Source organism: Hemitrygon akajei, chromosome 8 (genome assembly GCF_048418815.1).
Source record: "Hemitrygon akajei chromosome 8, sHemAka1.3, whole genome shotgun sequence".
NCBI lineage: Eukaryota > Metazoa > Chordata > Chondrichthyes > Myliobatiformes > Dasyatidae > Hemitrygon > Hemitrygon akajei.
Window position 1 is genome coordinate 97822132 of NC_133131.1, and position 20767 is coordinate 97842898.

At 39.6% G+C, this 20767-nt stretch overlaps 1 protein-coding gene across 1 annotated transcript in view; it reads right to left on the reverse strand.

Annotated features, from left to right (window-relative positions):
* Positions 1–20767, reverse strand: part of gabbr2 (gamma-aminobutyric acid (GABA) B receptor, 2) — a 977227-nt gene that overhangs the window by 288532 nt on the left and 667928 nt on the right. Inside the window, exons 5-6 of the mRNA XM_073054235.1 lie at positions 11661–11726; positions 2904–3092 (exon numbers count right to left, since the gene is read on the reverse strand). Of these exons, the coding sequence (XP_072910336.1) occupies positions 2904–3092; positions 11661–11726 (255 nt within the window). The remainder of the gene's footprint in view (positions 1–2903; positions 3093–11660; positions 11727–20767) is intronic.

Sequence of the window (20767 nt, forward strand, 5' to 3'; positions counted from 1 at the left end):
GTGGGAAGTTAGAGGTTTGGGAAGATTTTAAAAAGCAATAGAAGGTAAATAAAAAAGTCATTAAGTTAACAATGGAATATAAAAGTAAGGTCGCCAATAACGTTAAAGAGGATACCAAAAGTTGCTTCAGTGTAAAAGAGAAGTGAGAGTGGATATTGGACTGCTGGTAAACAATGCTGGAGAGGCAGTAATGGGGGACAAGAAAATGGAGGATGAACTGAATGAGTATTTTGCATCAGTCTTCACTGTGGAAGACACTAGCAGTATGGTGGAAGTTTCAGGTGTCAGGGATCATGAAGTGTGTGAGGTTATTAGAGAGAAGGTTCTTGGGAAAGTGAAAGATCTGAAAGTAGATAGGTCACCTGGATAAAATGGTGTACAGCCCAGGGTTCTGAAAGAGGTAGCTGAAAAGATTGTGGAGACATTAGTAATGATCTCTCAAGAATTACTAGAGTCTGGAAGGGTTCCGGAAGACTGGAAAATTGCAAATGTCACTCCACACCTCAAGGGAGAGAGGCAGAAGAAAGGGACCCTCAGGCCAATTAGTCTTACCTCAGTGGTTGGGAAGATGTTGGGTCGATTATTAAGTATGAGGTTCATGGGTACTTAACAGCACATGATAAAATAGGCCATAGTCAGCATGGTTTCCTCAAGGGAGAAGCTTTCCTGACAAACCTGTTGGAATTCTTTGAAGAAAGAACAAGCAGGATAGACAAAAGAGAATCGGTTGTTCTGTACATGGATTTTCAGAAGGTCTTTGACAAGGTGCCACACCTGAGGCTGTTTAACAAGCTTAGGATCCATGGTATTACAGGAAAGATTCCAGCATGGATAAAGCAGTGGCTGATTGTCAGGAGGCAAAGAGTTGGAATAAAGGCAGCCTTTTCTGGTTGGCTGCCGGTGACTAGTTGTGTTTCACAGTGGTGTTCGGTGGGACCAATTCTTTTTATATTTTTATATGCCAATGATTTGGGTGATTAAATTGAAGGCTTTGTTGCCAAGTTTTCAGATGATATGAAGATAGGTGGAAGGGCAGGTAGTTTTCAGGGAGTAGAGAGGCTACAGAAGGACTTGGGCAGATTAGGAGAATGGGCAAAGAAATGCCAGATGGAATACAGTGTCAGGAAGTGTATGGTCATGCACTTTGGTAGAAGAAATGAAAGGGTTGACTATTTTCTAAATGGAGAGAAAATACAAAAAAAAACTAAGGTGCAAAAGGAATTGGGAGTTCTTGTGCAGGATTCTCTAAATGTTAATTTGCAGGTTGAGTCTGTGGTGAGGAAAGCAAATGCAATGTTAGCATTCATTTCAAGAGGACTATAATATAAAAGAAAGGATTTAATGCTGAGACTTTATAAAACACTGATGTGTCCTCAGTGGAGTATTGTGAGCAGTTTTGGGCCCCTTATCTTAGAAAGGAAGTGCTGAAATTGGAGAGGGTTCAGTGGAGGTTCACAGCAATGATTCCAGGATTGAGTGGCTTATCATAAGAAGAGCGTTTAATGGCTCTGGGCCTGTACTCACTGGAATTCAGAAGAATGAGGGGTGACCTAATTGAAACTACCGAATGTTGAACGGCCTCGACAGAGTGGATATGGAGAGGATATTTCCTTTGGCAGGAGAGTCTAAGAACAGAGTACACAGCCTCAAAATAGAGGGGCATTCTTTTAGAACAGAGGTGAGGAGGAATTTCTTCAGCCAAAGTGTGGTAAACCTGTGGAACTCTTTGCCACAGGCAGCTATGGAGGCCACGTCTTTAAGGCAGAGGTTGATAGATTCTTGATTGGTCAGGGCATGAAGAGATACGGAGAGAAAGCAGGAGACTAGGGCTGAGAGGAAAATTGAATCAGCCATGATGAAAAGACGGAGCACACTTGATGGGCCCAATAGCCTAACTCTGCTCTTGTATCTTATGGTCTAAACTTGATCTGCAAGTTTGCAGATGACACCAAGATTGCAGGTGTAGTGGACAGCGAGAAAAACTATCAACGTTTGCAGTGGAACCTGCACCAACTAGAAAAATGGCAGATGGAATTTAATGCAGACGAGTGTGAGGAGTTGAACTTTGGGAGGACCAATCTGGGTAGATCTTGCTTGGTGAGTGGTAGGCACTGAGGAGTGCAGTAGAACAGAGGGAACAGGGAATACAGATCTGTAATTTCTAGAAAGTGGTATCAGAGGTATCAAAACAGAGGTGTTAAAAGAAAGTTTCTGGCACATTAGCCTTCATAAATCAATCTACTGATTGCAAGAGTTGGGATGTTATGTTGAAATTCTATGAGACATTAGTGATGTCTAATTTGGAGTATTGTGTGCAGTTTTACCTACCAGGAAAGATATAAATAAGAGGGCAGAGAAAACTGCAGGAATGTTGCCTGGACTGGAGGACCTGATTTATAAAGGAAGATTGGATAGGTTAGGTCTTGATTCCTTGGAACATAGAAAATTGAGGGGAGGTTTGCAGGGTAGAGATAGTGTAAGTGCATGTAGGCTTTTTCCACTGAGGGTGGGTGAGACTACAACCCGGTGCCATGCGTTAAGGATGAAAGGTGAACTGTTTAAGGAGAACATGAGGGGGAACTTCTTCACTCAGAGGTTGTGGAACGAGCAGCCAGCGCAACTTGTAGATGTGGTCTTGATTTCAACATCCAAGAGAAATTTGGATTGGTACATGAATAGGGAAGTATGGAGCACTATGGTTCAGGTGCAGGTCAATGGAACTAGGCAGTTGAATGTTTGGCATGGACTAGATGGGCTGAAGGGCCTGTTCTGTTATTCTATCATGCTACGACTCCTTGGAATAGTTGCTTCTCCAGGAGAGATTTAGTTTTCATGGTACATGACTTATTTCTCATCATGTCTGTGTGAAATTAGAATTACTTAATGAAAATACGGATATTCACCTGCCCAGATATTGTCTTGATAGCTTTTGTACTTAGTGGCTCAAAATCTACAGATACATATCCTTCCATAGCAGCGAGCAGATTTTTCACAGTACAGTTAATCGATGCAGCTATTTTCCACCAGTTTGTCTGGTACCAGCCTGGAATTATCCATTGGTATTTAATTCCAAACATATTTTCATTAAAGGCCTAAAAATAAACAACAATGGATACAATTCATAGCATAAATATGACTTCATAAAATTTCCAATAGAGGCAATCATGAAATACCTTTATTAGTAGCTCAAATTATGTAATATTCTGGCAAGATAAATTGGAAAAACCTGTTTCCACCTCTTTCAATTTCTAGCATTAATATTTGTTGGCAAATGTTTAGAATTGTTTCTTTAAGACAAGAAATAGAATGTCCCATGCAAAGGTTTGGAAGCAAATTGCATTATAGTTTTTAAGTAAAAGATAAATTGTGAATTGAAAAATAACATACAGGTCAAGTACAGGGAATGCTCCTTCATGTGTGGGCACAAGTGAGTGATTGAAATTGATTGTCATTCTATTCAGAAATCTCACCCAAGAAAATTTAAATTCCAATACCCAGGAGCTTTTCTACTTTTCCTCTTGAAAATATATCCAGTTTAATATCCAAACATTAGCAGATCTATTAGATGTAATTTTCTATCTTGATATCCTCATCAGAATGATGGCTAATGAAGACTTTTAACAGAATGAAATTTGCCACAATACAGCTGCAATTACATTGGTTACATTTTTAAATTTCAAGGGACAAAAATGTCATTTAATCAATGCATGTTCGACAACATTCTCTTTTTACTTTCACACTTTCCTTTTAGTCATTTAAAAAATATTCAGAACACATTTTTGTCAACAGGATTTATCAGTTAACTTTTAATAAACAATTCTCTGTTTCAATGGGATTACTGGTGAGGGAATTTTGTGGATTAGCAATCTTGCTCTGAGATTTTGATACTTTTAGATTTAACCTTCAAACACTGCTATTTAATAAAAGCATGTCTTTTTATATGGTGGATGTCAGTTTTAAATCTTACAGAAACTAGCAAAAGGTAAACTTCTGAGGAATTTGACGGTTGTAGGCTGCAGTTTTCTAAGAAGCCAAGAGCTGAATGAAGTAGAGTGTTGGGACTCTTGAGACCTCTTCACTCTTCACTGAACTCCTTGAGCCTTCAGTTCATATCCTTGATGTTCCAAAATCTATCCATCTCAACCTTTAATATAGTAACTAAATATCCACAACCCATTGAGGTGGCAGATTTACATCTTCGCCTTCCTTTAATCTCATTCTGCTGTGATGGAACCATATCAGTTCCAAATGCTCCAGAGATCTAGAGCCACCAGCTGGAGGAAACAGACTTGAAAGAAATGACCAAATCAAACCCTCTCAGCATCTTGTCTCTCTTCACAAATGGACATCTCATTCTTTTAAATTCTGTTGAGCATTGGCCAATCTTCACCACACCATCCAGCTTTCTCTTCCAGAGAATAGACATATCTCACAAACCACCCAAAAACTGTTTCAGGAGATCACATTGAACTTCTGCTCAGCAAACAGCAAAGTGTCATTTGAAGAGAAAGCTAACTAAATTGTTACTAATTGTCTCAAAAATTATACTTACCACATTCTGCCTTTTTCTTTATATCACCAAGAGCTCATGCTTTGATAGTTGCATTTTGGAATTTCCAGAAATGTGCAGCTAAATTACTTGCATGTAGTTTGTGTGATTTAACATACAAGATTCATCATCCTTTGCAACAGCTTGTGATAGCAGAACCATGATTGTGAATGTACCATTAAGTGAGAAATGGCAGCTCTCAAACTGCTTTGTATTATTCCAGTCAATGATGGTGCAAGCATAGAACATTTATACCTTTAAGCACTGGATTCCTTCACTTGACCCCATGACTAATGACATAGCTTAGTTATATTACATTTGAAATCCTTAATTTTATTCCTCTAGTTCATGAGATCCTGTTGGAACAATGTTTCAACTCACAGAAACTCTGTAGAACCTGCACTATAAATGGTGATAAATGATATGGGGAATATTCTGGATACGAAGTAGTCCTGATGCAGGGTTTGGTTCGGAAATGTTTAGAAATCCTTTTCTCCCTCTCTTGCTGCTCAACCAGCAAAGTTCCACCAGAAGAATTTTCATTGCTCCAGATTCTAGCCTCAACAGTCCTGTGTCTCCCTAGCTGCCCCACCAACTGCTCAGTGGATTTTTGGCAATATTTGTTGTCCCTGAGACTTTTTTTTTTACCTTGATAAGAAAATGAGCTGTTGGGTGGAATTCAAGGCCTGCTCCTTAATCCATCAGCCATGATGGCTGTGCATGGGTAGAGTGCAGTCCCTTGTGTTTAGAAGGGGAAAACCACTTGTCATTGCTTTCCCTCATGTTTTACTGCCTATCTTTCTTTCTCGTCTGCTGTCTCTCTCTCTTTACATTGATTCCCAGTTATATTAATAACATTTTTCATTTCTATTCATAATTTCACTTTTTTTTTTGTTTTCTGCTCTTGACTCACTCTATGCATTGAGTATTGAAAGCATCACTGGAACATAATCCTCAAGATAAGGTCGAGTTTAACCTGAGAATGCATAGAATAATCCCTTCTTTAGTGTTATCTCAAATGTTTCTTTATTAACGTAACAAGCTTAAACTTTCCTTACCCAGGCTGATCTTCTGAACTGTGTTTGAAGAGTACAAATTTTTTGGTGAAAATGTGATTATTTCAGGGCATTCTATCAAACACAAAAACAATGAAAATTTATATTTCTTTAGTCCCTGGATGTCTCAAGATTTCAACAACAGTCAACATTGTTTGGTGATTCTGCTGTTTATTATTGTGCTCATTAAAATGAGGACTACTGCTGCTGGCGAACCAAGGACAAGGTTTAGAATAAGGTGTGGGATTAGTGTGGATGGGTGAGCAGGGTAGCACGAGCATGGTGGGTTGGAGGTCCTGTTTCTGTCTTGCACAACAATCTATCTGTTACACACTAGTCTTTCTGAGTCTCCTCTTCTCTCCACTCACTGTAGCTTGTGCCAAATGCCTGTCTACTCACCAAGAACATCTCTGCAACTAGCTTGTTGCAGCTAGGAAAGAGAGATAATATTTAAAAAAATGGAAATTAAATGCCCAGAGGAAACCACACCCTTCTGATTTCCCTGATATAAACCTGAACTCCAACACCCTTCACCTCACTTCCCTGTTAACATGAGTATCAATGTGCAGAAGCAGTCCTACATGTCAGTGTTTTCTCATCGAATTGTTCAGATAGTCTAGTGTTTTGTCTTGGGGGCATATTGGTTCCTTAGTTTTGCTCCTAGTAAGGCCTTTTCATTGCACTCCATGTATGTGCAGACACAAAACTTGTTTGCATACTGCGCCTCAGTGACTGAAACGAGGAGTGTACTGGCTCTAGAGGTGGTGGCATGGGTTGTAGAGTTTCCCGTTAGTCCTGTACCTTTGCTCCAACATATTCAGAAGTCTTGCTGGAAGTGAGATAGTTAACTGCAGCAAGAAGGGAAAATGTTAGGGCATTGATACAGTCCACCTGACCAAAACTGTGTATATTCTGGACCCACTGGTTAAGGTTATGAAGTGCTCTGGCCATGTGAAGAGAAGAAAGTTTGAAGATGAAGAGCTCAAACTCAATACAAAATTTCCTTGGTATCTAAAATAGGAGAGCAAATATTTAAAGTGAAAAGGTGCTTAAATAGTATCTGAGGGCAATCTTTATATAAAACTCTTGGTTAATTAGACAGCAGTTCTAGTCCTCATTTACATTTCATATACGTTCCAGTACAGCACGGGAACAGGCAATGCAGCCACCAATGTAGTGCCAAACTAATTAAACTAGCAATAAAATGCTTAACTAGACTAATCTTTTCTGCCTACATTATGTCCACATCCTTACATCTCCTTTGAACTTTCTCCTCTCTCATATTAATAAGTACCCTTTAGTATTAGATATTTCTCACTGGGAAGAAGATACCCTCTGAGTACACTATCTATGCCTTTCATAACTTTGTAAACTTCTATCAGGTCCCCTCTCAGCTTTCCTCCTCCAGAGAAAACAGCCCAGATTTGTCCAATCTTTCCTCAGAGAACGTGCCCTCTAATCTTTCCAGCATCCTGGTAAACCTGTTGAGCACCCTCTTCAAAGCTTCCATAGCCTTCCTATAATGGAGTGACCAGAAATGAATGCATTACTCCAGGTCCCTCACCAGAGTCTTATAAAGCTGCAACGTAACTATGCTTTTGAACTCAATGCTTCAACAAATAAAAGCAAGCATGTCATATCTCCTCTTTGTCATTCTATTGACCTGTGTAGCCAATATCAGTGAACTGTAGACTTGGAGCATGTGATACACCTCTGTTAAGGGTCCTGCTATCAATTTTGTATTTCCCTGTACAGATGATCTTCCAAAGTGCAACGCATCATACTTGCTGAATTAAACTGTAGCTTCCATTCTTCTACAATATCTGCATTTGATCTAGCATGCTGTACACTTTGGCAATCTTCTGCACTATGTACACCACCAATCTTCATATCATCTGTGAATTTATTAATCCATCCATCCCACATTTTCATCCGTCATTTATACTGTATATATCATAAACAGCAATGGTCCCACTACAAATCCCTGCAAGTTACCACTAGCTATAGACTTCCAGCCAGAATGTCAATAAGTAACTACTTAAAATACTGTCTGGCACAATCCACCGCATCCACTGGTTGGTAGAAGAAATCAATGCCAATATTCTCTTCCAAACTAACTTCAGCCAACCAATCAACTTTGAAGTCCTAACTGCTATTAAATAATTCAGTTGGGCAGTCTTGGCATCAAAATCCTGAAACAGATACTCTGTTTTGAACTTTGTTTTGTCAAGAGTTTACCAGGTGGTCAGATAAAAGGACTTTAAGAAGTTCTCAAACCCTCCTTGAAAGGTCTAAGATCCCCACCAATTCATCAAAATATCAGCATAGGACGATACAAAATGGGATGGCATTAGGATACCTGAGACTACTTTCTGGGAGAACAAGAAGCTCAGTATGAATCTCACCTAGTCCTTCAACACCACCATCTTGGTTAAAAAAGCACAGCAGTGTCTCCACTTCCTGAGAAGATTGTGGTGAATGAGCCCCTGCCCTCCCCCCAACCACCCCAAATTCTAATCAATTTTTACAGGAGCATCTTTCAGGGTGTCCTGTCCATCTAGTATGGGATTTGCAAGGTATCTGACTGCAAGTCCCATCCAAGGGTTACAAGGACTGCTGAGAGAATCATTGGGGTCTCTCTTCCACCCATAAAAAATATTTATTAGGAGCGCTGCATACACTGAGCCCTTAGTGATTCCCCCCACCGCCATCTGCGCTATCCATCCAGCTATCTTTTTAACCCCCAATCATCAGGCAGGAAGTACGGTGGCAGTAGGATGAGAATTGTTTGAATGAGAAACAGCTCATTCCCCCAGGCTGTAAGGAAGTATGCATTACTGGTTAAATCCAAAATAATATCTCACCTCTTGTGGAAGTCCTGACAAGGCAAAGGTTAAGATAATGTCCAGGCAAAGATAGGTTCACATATAGTGTGCAGTCAAGCCAGGAAAGGGAAGTCCTAGAAGAGCATATCTTCCCTTTGACACAGCATGGAGCTGGAGTCATTTGGCAGGTGAAGAATTCCAGGTTGACACTTACTATTGGTCAGTTACTTAACTAATTCTGAAGTATTATTGACCTTTGAGGTGTAGATTTTATTGGCTACTACTGCCTGTATTATCACAGTCTGATTACTAATGATTATGCAAGTAAAGAATTTGAACATCCACAAAGATACCATCTGGTCAAATACTGAAGAATAATGGAATTCCTTTGTTCAGATTTTGGTGATGGAGGTCATACTCTTCTCCGTGTGCACAACTAAATAAAGTGTGTTTGAGGAAGAAGTCAAGCTTTCAGAGTCCATGTTTCAGAGTGATTGAAACATATAAGATTATTAAGGGATTGGACACATTAGAGGCAGAAAAAATGTTCCCGATGTTGGGGGAGTCCAGAACCAGAGGTCACAGTTTAAGAATAAGGGGTAGGCCATTTAAAACCGAGTTGAGAAAAAACTTTTTCACCCAGAGAGTTGTGGATCTATGGAATGCTCTGCCTCAGAAGGCAGTGGAGGCCAATTCTCTGGATGCTCTCAAGAAGAGTTAGATAGAGCTCTTAAAGATAGTGGAGTCAAGGGATATGGGGGAAGGCAGGAATGGGGTACTGATTGTGGATGATCAGCCATGATCACATTGAATGGCGGTGCTGGCTCAAAGGGCCAAATGGCCTAATCCTGCACCTATTGTCTATTGTCTATTATCCAGTTAAACAGCAATGACACTCTCACATAACAGATAGACAGAAACCTCATAACAAAGAGGAGAGATAGTCCTAATGTTGGCTCTGGATCAAATGAAACAATGATGTCAGTTTTAAATTAGAGCGGTGCTGCAGAGAATTCAGCTGATTTTTATGTTTTCATTCAAAAATGCTCATAATTATTTATGAAATACATATTATTCCAAAATTTCTCAGCTCCAGAGTAAGCCAATATTTTCAGTTCTCATCAACAGTGGGGGTCTTTCTTCACTGATCACATGTATCAAGATTATGGGATTTTAGCTTAGCTTTCTATCTAAAATTGAAAAGCTATAGATGATACAAAACTGATTTCAGATAATGTACCACCCAACTGATGAGCATTGTACCTCAGCAGTATGAGTTTAGAGAACAGATAGAGTACTCTGTACCTTTGTATTGTTCTCATCTAAAAAATATGATCACACACTTTATTCCTTATTCTCAATTCTAAAGTGCACTCAGTGAAATTTTCCCTGCTGATAAATGTATCAAGAGTGATCTATTTCTTATTGATAGATGCAGCAAAAATGACGGTTTCATTTTACCCTATTGTCAGTTTTCTCATTAAAATTATTCACAAGAATGTTAACATCTTCAATCGGCCTTGTGCAGTCTTTTATTATTCTCTGTTCTGTCACTGTCCTTACCTACAAGGTAGGAGCATGATGCAATACTTTTCACTTGCCTGGGTGAGTTCTACTTCAACAATACTCAGATGCTTAACACCATAAAGAACGAGCTGCCTGCTTCAATAGCACTCCACCCACAAGACTAAATATTCTTTCCATCTATCACTAATGCACAGAGGCGGAGGTGTGTACCACCTACAGAATTTCACGATAGTTACTTTCATCTACATTCTTTTGAAAGCTCCTCTGAAACAAACCCACAGCTGTGATTACCAAGAAAGACCAGGACAAGAGGCACATGGGGGGAACCACCACCATAGGTCATCAAAGGTGCATACCACCCCGACTTGGAAAATGCAGTTTTAAATCATGGAATTCTCTTCATGTGAAAGTTGCAGATTATCTTCATTATCTAGATTGGAGTTCTTTAGTTATGAAAAGAAAATGTATAAGATGAGCTTGTTAGCCCTGAGGCAATTGAAGCTGAGGAATGGCCTGATAGAGGTATGTAAGATTACAAAAGGCATAAGGAGAGTATGTAGGGAATTAGGGGTATAGAGACATTGTGGGAATTTCTTCAGCCACAAGATCAGTGAGAAGTGGAGAAAGCCCAGCGGACAATTGGTTCCACTCTTATTCCCATTGACTGAGGCTGTCTACAAGAAGGGTCAGAGCCGTCTCTAATTCCTGAGGAGACTGAGGTCCTTTAACATCTGCCGGATGATGCTGAGGATGTTCTACGAGTCTGTGGTGCCCAGTGCTATCATGTTTGCTGTTGTGTGCTGGGGCAGCAGGCTGAGGGTAGCAGACACCAACAGAATCAACAAACTCATTCGTAAGGCCAGTGATGTTGTGGGGGTGGAACTGGACTCTCTGACAGTGGTGTCTGAAAAGAGGATGCTGTCCAAGTTGCATGCCATCTTGGACAATGTCTCCCATCCACTCCATAATGTACTGGTTAGGCACAGGAGTACATTCAGCCAGAGACTCATTCCACCGAAATGCAACACTGAGCGTCATAGGAAGTCATTCCTGCCTGTGGCCATCAAAATTTACAACTCCTCCCTCGGAGTGTCAGACACCCTGAGCCAATAGGCTGGTCCTGGACTTATTTCCACTTGGCATAATTTACTTATTATTATTATTTAATTATTTCTGGTTTTATATTGCTATATTTCTACACTATTCTTGGTTGGTGCGACTGTAATGAAACCCAATTTCTCTTGGGATCAATAAAGTATGTCTGTCTGTCTGTTGTTTACTTACCAATCATACCAGAGCATTACCCACACCCACCCCACCCATCACTATGCCAGTACCCTCCTGGCTTCAAAATAATGTCAAATGTAAAAAGATATATAAATGCAAATCCATTCCACTTTTGCAATAAAAACCAAAATGATTTTCCAGAATGTAGCAACAAAAAATAAAACTTTTTCATGTATTTGAATTTCTCAGCCTTTACCTTTGCTATTCACATTTAATTTTTAAGCAATGCATGATTTCCAAGGGACTCCTTTAAACACTATATATTTATCTTCAAAAGCAAGTTCACAGATTTATTTTATATATTTGTATACTTATTCTGAATGAGCAACTATCGACTCAATCTCTGTGTTTCAACATAATCTTTTTACTGGACATGACATTGATAACCAAATGTTAATATCATCATTTAATACTCACACAGCAAAACACCTTCGCTGCCATCTTTTCATCAAACTGGCCGAGAATAATTCGCACATCATTATCCTGTAACCAAAGGAAATTGTGTTTAGGAAGTAGATGTACAAAGTAATGCATTTGGATAGAAGGATGAATTAAGAATGAATCAAGTAGAATATACTATAGAATCAATTTAGTATAACTGTGCCTTGAAATTTCTTACCCAGTGATATTCTGGGAGTACTTGCCACTAAAGAACTGCAATGCCTCAAGGGCAACTAGGGTTGGGAGATAAATTCTGGCCTTACCAGTGATGCTCTTATCCCACATACTGAATGAAAGAAAACATTTTTCTACATCTAAGGAGTGACTCTGGATGATATCACATCAGCCACATATCATACTTCCTTTGAGGTTCAATTTCCTTTGATGTCAAAGGCTTTTGATCATGTTGGAATGAAACACAATTACATACCACATATTATGACAATGTCATCGAATCTTTAGAAAATTCTCATTATTTGGAATTATTAAAAGTACTGATGGAAAAAGAAATCTCCTCAGGCAGTGGTATACAGAAGATAGAACTGCATCAGTGGCCCATGGAATGGGAACATCTGATATTCAATTTAATTTCATTGGAGACCAATAAAATCAAATGAGGCACTGCTTATAACAAGGGGCTAATCAAATAGCACCAATTTTACATCACCATTAAAGATAAATTTATTCTACAAATTTCCAAAGATATTCCAGTGACTTGTAGTGCTTAGAAACTAGATCCCCAGCACAACTGCCAGGGGTTTAGTCTGAGCAATGTTTGAACTGACATTTTCCACATCATTTGCTAATATTTATAAACTCGAAGATTACTTTGTAGTCAACCTCTTTCATGACACTTTCTAGTTCATTTTCATATTTCAAACCTGTTGCTAGGGATGAGTTTTATGGTGTCACACTAACATGCCCAGGGCTTAAAAGTTTAATTTGCATCTCAGCATCCAGAAGTGAACATAATATTCCAATTTGACCAATTTTCTCAAACTTGGCATTTACTTTGATAATGCTAGTGTTCTACTGAAGCAACCAGAATGTATACTTTTAATAAACAAAACTATAAATTAATAACCAAATAATAAACCAAAACCATAAAATGACTATGTGGCTAAGCATAGTTCAAATGCCATCTATAAATTTGCTGATGATACCATCATTGTTGGCAGAATTTCAGATGGTGACAAGAGGGCATATAGGAGCGAGATATTCCAGCTAGTTGAACAGTGTCGCAGTAACAACTCAAAATCAGCAAGATGAAAGAGCTGATTGGGGACTTCAGAAAGGGTAAGACAAGGGATCACAAACCTCTCCTTGTAAAGGGATCAGAAGTGGAGAGAGTAAACAATTTCGAGTTCCTGGGTGTCAATATTTCTGAAGACTTAACCTGGACTCAACATATTGATGCAGCTATAAGAAAACAAGACTGTGGCTATATTTTATTCAGAGTTTGAGGAGATTTGGTGTGACAACTAAAACACTGAAAAACTTCTACAAGTGTACCATGCAGAATATTCTGACTGGCTGTGTCAGCATTTGGTATTGGGGGGAGGGGGGGCTACTGCACAATACTGAAGTAAGTTGCAGAAACATGTTAAATTAGTCAGCTTCATCATAGCATCTGTAATATCCGAGGCATCTTCAAGGAGTGGTGCCTTACAAAGGCAGCGTCCATTATTAAGGATCCTCACCACCCAGGATATGCTCTGTTACCTTGAAGGCATACACTGAACAATTCAGGAACAACTTTTTCCCTTCAGCCATTCGATTTTTAAATGGACATTGAACCCATTAACACTACCTCATCACCTTTTTTATTTCTGTTTTTTTGCACTACTTATTTTTAAATTAACTATTTAATAGACATAATATACTAACTGTAATTCAGTATTTTTTCTCTACATTTATTTATCATGTATTTCATTGTACTACTGCCGTAAAGTTAACGAATTTCTCAACGTATGCCAGTGATATTAAACCTGATTCTGATTCAGAATTCTATGTTGCCTATTTATTTGCTTACTATCTGAAATTTATTTTCTTACACAATTCCACATTTTATAAAACAATCACTGAGGCGATACAACATTCTCTAATGACAAAAGTACAGCATATGTTCAGCAGGTACATACGACATTCCCATATGTAAAGCATTCACAAGCATGAAGGCTTGAGATTTTAAAGTAAGGAAGATTTATTCCAAAGTGTTTGTGCATTGTGAAGCTAAAATACTCTTATTTCATTAGACCATATAGTAGTTTGTAAATAAGTACTAACTTCAATCAACATTTTTGCCACAATATGTTTATTTGCATTTTAATACCATGAAATACAGCTTTTACCTTCCGGTACTTTCTAATATTATTCAGAAAATACAGAAATTGCTGTATTAACACAACAAACAAGACAACACACACAAAAAAACACAAAAAATGCTACGCCTATTTCAACAAGTGGTAATCTATATATAAAAATGTGTAAAATTTAACAGGTATTTATAATACAATTCAAAAATCAATAAATAAATAATATAAATTTTCTACAAGTTTGGAAGCTGCATTGTCTACAGAAGGTAATACTCTTTTAATCTTCTGTTAAGTCCAAATCCTTGACATAGTTAATGAAGGGTCTCCATATATTCTCAAATATCTGCTGTTTAGACATTAATATACAGGTTATCCTTTCCAATGGAAGACTTGATAACATCTGCCTTATCCATTGAGTAGTGCTTGGTCTATGAGTACTTTTCCATAATTGTGCAATACATTTTTAGCATGAAGTAAGCTGAAATCTATAAATGCTTGTTCATTTTTACTGTAATTATGTTTCTCTGGGTACAAACCCAACAGAAAGAGTTTAGGGTCCAGCGAAACTTGTTTTGAAATAATTTTCTCGATTATAGCTCGTACCTCTTCCCAGAATGCTCCAGTCTCTCTACATTGCCACCTACAATGAAACAATGTACCTCTAGCTTCTGTACATTTTGTGCATATGTCTGATATGTTTTTGTTGTATCGGTTTAATTCCACTGGTGTGACATATGTCAACATTAACCATTTGTACTGTATCAATTTAAGGTGAGTGTTTACTGACTTAGTATGAGTATTGGTACAAGCTGTTTTCGACTCTTCGTCCGAAATATTAAGCTGCTAATTTTCCTCCCAAGTATTCAATTTGTAAGGAAGTTGTGAGAGGTGTGTGTAAATAAGTACTAACTTCAATCAACATTTTAATGGCAGATTATTGGTTTTGAACATTGTTCATGACAGCCTGAAGAAGAGATGACTTATGTACACCCCCTTATAGAAAATGAGTCTCTATTTCTTCTGAGCATTTAAACAAGGAAGAATGGGCAAGAATCTGCAAGCACATGCTCCTGACAGGCACAATCCAAGATGCGGGAGTACAAGCAAATGCTCCTGACAGGCACAATCCAAGATGCGGGAGTACAAGTAGAGGTGGCACTGAAGCTCAGTGCGGCCACCTCAGAAGGTTTGGACCAAAGTCTAGGCCACAGGGCATGGAGGAGGAGGGCTCTGTGTAACATCTTCTTAAATGTCTCAAGAGCGCATTGTTCCAGGTGGAAACATGGGCATTAATTAATTTCAATATAATAAATGAATGGGACAATGAATGCCGAGAAAGAGATGTACCAAATATATTTCTCATACAAGCTCTTCTGAATAAAGTGCAGTTTTGAACTTAAAATACCACCTGCTCACAGACTGCTCTTAAAGCAACTTCACATTCAGCTTCACAGAGCCATGTTGAATGTCAGGCTTGCTTGGATTGGCAGACTGACAAGGAATACTCTTGCAGAAAGTAACATTCATCCAACCAAGTGATACATTTCAGCTTGTACTCAAGCAGGTAAACTGCCTTCGGGAATAAATTTGCAATGTACCAAAGCCCTACCTCCAAGAGGACCACAACTTGCCGTATGGTTTGGAGGCTTTCGTGCCTCCATGACCCAGAGAGCTATGTTGGTTGGAGTCAGAGCTTTGTGTTTTGGCTCTTGGCAGGGTCACCCACGACAAACAGGTCGAACAGAAGAGGCCAGACTAAGAGTGGTCCACGGGTCCTCCAGGTTCAGGGGTTCAGCTCAGGGCTGACAACCCTGACTGGTAAAACAAAACTGTTACAGAAACAGCAATGAAAAATCCCTCTATGTCTGAATGCAATGGTATTCCTGAGTCTCCACCCAGGATTTGCATGAATGACAGCAGTGAAAACGGAGCTACTGACATGATGAAGGCAGCCCTGAACACCGTTGGAGATGGAGGACTTTCATTGCTGCTTAGCAGTGTAACGGGCAGTAGGTAGGTAGGTAGGTAAGTACCAAAGCCCTAACTACAGGATACACAAATTTCACAAGTTCTAACACTGATAAACCTCCCCGAGCCACACTACACAATATTCTAGAAGCAACTGCAAATGTCCAACAGCTTTAATGGCCTGTCTCTCTCCATCTCCTTCTCTTGATGTCCTTGTTTCCATCTCTAGCTCTCAGCACTAACACATGATTCCCATTTGCACCAAGATGTTGCCCTTTCACACCAGTACCTTTCCGTCCCCCAGTGGTACCAGCATGTACCTTCTTATCTCTCACAACCTTCAGCCTAGCCACATACCTTAGAAACAGAGACAGTGGGTTTGCATGGAAGAAAACATTCCTTATCAGTATCTAATATCAAGGATGTGTGTCCATGCACATCTTCAAGCTATTACCACTTTCCATGTTGACACCATTTTGTCTTACAGCTTACAAGTTGTGGTTCATATTTTAGCATATACTAAGGAAGAACCAAATTTGACTCCTTCCTTACACTACCTCAATATCTATATGCTTCAATAAGTTCACCACTAATTCTATATTCTACAGAATATGCAGTAATTGAATGTGCTTAATCTATCCTTATTAGATAATCACTTTATTTTATAGACCTTCTTTGCACTGCATACAAGCTCTTGCTTCTAAATGAAGAGTTATACACACTACTCAGTGTGATCTTGTCAAAACCCTGAAATCTGAAACAAGACTTCCCTACTTCATTTCCTTCCTAATAAAGGCCAACATTTTGAATCACTTGCTGTATTGAATACTGAATTTTTTTCTGTTGTACGAGGGCACCCTCTTTGATCTGACTATCAACACTAGAAAGCTATGCATAATTTAAATAATATTCTGCAGTACTATTCTTCATACTTGCTATGTTGAAATTTTACAGGGTAACCAAACCCTGTAATAAAAATGAAATCAAAAGCGCCACTTCAAACTATTTCATGCCAACAAAATGAAACATTCAAATTGCTATTGTTCAGGGTAATCAGCATAATTAACACGTGGACTCTGGAGGAATAAAATCTTGGAATTTGGTTGAAGGCTAGAGTGGTTGGTGAAGTTTATTTATCAGGAGGGTGGATAGAACAGATCAAATAGCCTTCCAACATCTTGCCAGCTTGGCGCACTGTACCCCTTGAAGTAGCCATATTTCAGATATTTATCATTGCAATTACTAATGAGTGTATTATATCAGCAGTTTCTATTATTATTGTGTTGAAACATTCACCTTCTTGCCATGAAATGCTCCTTGGAAATGGGACTCTACAATCAAAATAAGATAGATTGCTCCATTCAGAGCAAAGCTTTTATGTTATAACAACTTCAACTCTGCTTTGCTTGAACCCTGACTTCTTTTATAGTCCAAAAAAATCCGTTCATTTTTGTCTTGAATCTAGTTAATTCATCCATAATTCTCCTGGGCAGGACATTGCAAAGATTCAGGAGAATTCCTCCTCATCTTGGTCATAACCTTTCAATGTGGCATATTGCCTGCAGCAGCTCTGGACCTGGTATGATCAATAGTTTCTATCCCACTGTATTCCTATATCTTATCCTTTGAAATGAAATTTCAGCTGCAACAGCTACAAGGCTCCTTTGCAAGGGTGCATAATGAAGACATGATCCTTGGTACAGATCTATAAAAGCCTCAAAGTTGCAGTGAAACTTGGTGGTCCTGAGCCAATAATGGATGAGATTGCAAATCAACTGAATTAATACAACAATTGACAATACAGACTAAAATTATTTCACTGATTTTTATTTTACAAACTCCTTACTTTCGATGGTTGGATTTGTTTCTTCCATATGCGGTATGTGCTTTGGTATTACAATAATAAGTACTGGGTAAATAAAATAATCTCTAATAGGTCAGAATTTCTGTGCATCTGGTACCAAAGTCCCGAATGTTCTACATGAGCCTATATTCTACACAGTTTAGAACTATGATGTTGTGGCCATTACAGAGACTTGGATGTCTCAGGGGCAGGAATGGCAGCTGAGCCTGCTGGGCCTAAGATGTTTTAAAAAGGAATGGGAGGGAGGCAAAAGAGGTGGGGGAGCGGCACTGCTATTCAGGGATAGTATTACGGCTGCAGAAAAGGAGGAAGTCATGAGGGATTGTCTACTGAGTCATTGTGATGTGGGTGGAAATCAGAAACAGGAAGAGGGCAATAACACTACTGGCTGCTTTTTATAGACCCCCCTGAACAGTAATAGAGACATGAAGGAGCAGATAGGGAGGAAGATTCTGTAACGTTGCAATAATAATAGGGTTGTTGTAATAGGTCGGCCGGTGGCCCAGTGACATCAGTGCCGGACTCCGGAACAGAGGATCCCGGGTTCGAATCCAGTCGGGCCGTTCCCGGGTATGCTTTCCATCCATGCCGGGTTGAGTGTTGAGCTCACAACTCGACCTCGTACAATAAAGAAAAATAACTGCAGAATGCCTGTGTGGGGAGTGGCGCACCACACAGTCTTTCATTCCACGCCTTGTAAGGCATGAAAATGCCCGATGCTGGCCTCTCAAGCCTGAGTTGACGTCATCATCATCATCATCATGTAATGGGTTAATTTAACTTTCCTAATATTGACTGGCATCTCCTTAGAGCAAGGGATTTAGATAGGGTGGAGTTTGTTAAGTGTGTTCAGGAGGGTTTCCTGATGCAATATGTAGATAAGCCAATTAGAGGAAAGGCTGTACTTGATCTGCTATTGGGAAATGAACCTGGTCAGCTGTCAGATCTCTCGGTGGAAGTGATCACAACTTTATCTCCTTTACCATAGTACTGGAGAGGGACAGGAGCAGAGAATTTGGGAAAAGATTTAACTGGGGTAGGGGGAGATATGATGCTATTAGGCAGGAATGTGGGAACATAAATTGGGAGCAGATGTTCCCAGGGAAAACATGGCAGAAATGTGGCAAATGTTTAAGAAACATTTGCATGGTGTTCTACATAGGTATGTTCCATTGAAGCAGGGAAAGGATGGTAGGGTAAAAGAACCACGGTGTACAAAGAATGTAGAAAATCTAGTTAAGAAGTAAAGAAAAGCTTTATGAAACCAGGTACTGTTAGAGCTCGAGAAAATTACAAGGGTGTCAGGAAGGAACTGAAGAATGAGATTAGGAGAGTTAGAAGGGCCATGGTGAGCAGGATTAAGGAAAACCCCAAGGCATTCTGCAAGTAGGTGAAGAGCAAGAGGATGAGCTGTGTGAGAATAGGACCAATCAGGAACAAGAGTGGAAATATGTGCATGGAGTTGGAGGATGTTATGGAAGCACTTAATGAATACTTTGCTTCAGTATTCACCAGTGAAAAGGACTTTGACAATTGTGGGGATGACTGAAAAGCTTGAGTGTATATACATTAAGAAAGAGGATGTGCTGGAGCTTTTGAAAGGTATTAAGTTAGATAAATCGCTGGGACTAGACGACATATAACCTGGGCTACTGTGAAAAGTGAGGGATGAGGTTGCTGAGCCTCTGGTGATGATCTTTGCATCAGAGGATTGGAAGGTTGCAAACATTTTCCCCGTTCAGAAAGGGAGTAGAGTTAACCCAGGAAATTATAGACCAGCGAGTCTACTTCAGTGGTGAGCAAGTTATTGGAGAAGATCCTGAGAGGCACGATTTATGAGTATTTGGAGAGACGTAACCTGATTAAGAATAGAGAACATATCTTTGTCAAGGGCAGGTCATGCTTTACGAACCTGATTGCAGTCTTTGAGGATGTAAAAAAACACACTGATGAAGGTAGAGCAGTGGATGTAGAGTATATGGATTTCATCAAGGCATTTGATAAGGTACCCCATGCAAGGCTCATTCAGAAAGTAATGAGACATGGGATCCAGGGATCCAGAACTGGCTTGCCCACAGAAAGCAAAGGGTGGTTGTAGACAGTTCATATTCTGCATGGAGTACGGTGATCAGAGGTGTTTCACAGGGATCTGTGCTGGGACCCTTCCACTTTGTGATTTTTAGAAATGAACTGAATGAGGAAGTAGGATGGTGGGTTAGTAAGTTTGTTGGTGACACAAAATTTGGGGGCGTTATGGATAGTCTGGAGGGTTGTCAGAGGTTTCAGTGCAACATTGATAGGATGCTGAACTGAGCTGAGAAGTGGCAGATGGAGTTCAACCCAATTAAGTGTGATGTGGTTCATTTCAGTAGGTCAAATTTGAAGACAGAATATAATAAGACTCTTGGGAGTGTGGAGGATCAGCGAGATCCTCCATAGGATATTCAAAGGTACTGCTCAGTCAAGACACGTGAGGTAATGTTACAGCTATACAAGACCTTAGTTAGCCCCACCTGGAGTACTGTGTTCTGTTCTGGTCACCTCATTACAGGAAGGATGTGGATATAATAGAGAGTGCAGAGGAGATTTACAAACATGTTGTCTGGATTGGGGAGCATGCCTTATGAGAATAGGTGAATGAACTTGGCCTTTTCTCCATGGAGTGACGGAGGATGAGAGGTGACCTGATAGAAGTGTATAAGATGATGACAGGCATTGATTGTGTGGATAGTCAGAGGCTTTTTCCCAGGGCTGAAATGGCTAACATGAGGGGACATAGTTTTAAGATGCTTGGAAGCAGGTAAAGGGGGATGTCACAGGTAAGTTATTCACGCAGAGAATGGTGGGTGCATGGAATGCACTGCCAGTGACGGTGGTGGAGGCGGATACGATAGGGTCTTTTGAGAGACTCTAGACAGGTATACGGAGCTTAGAAA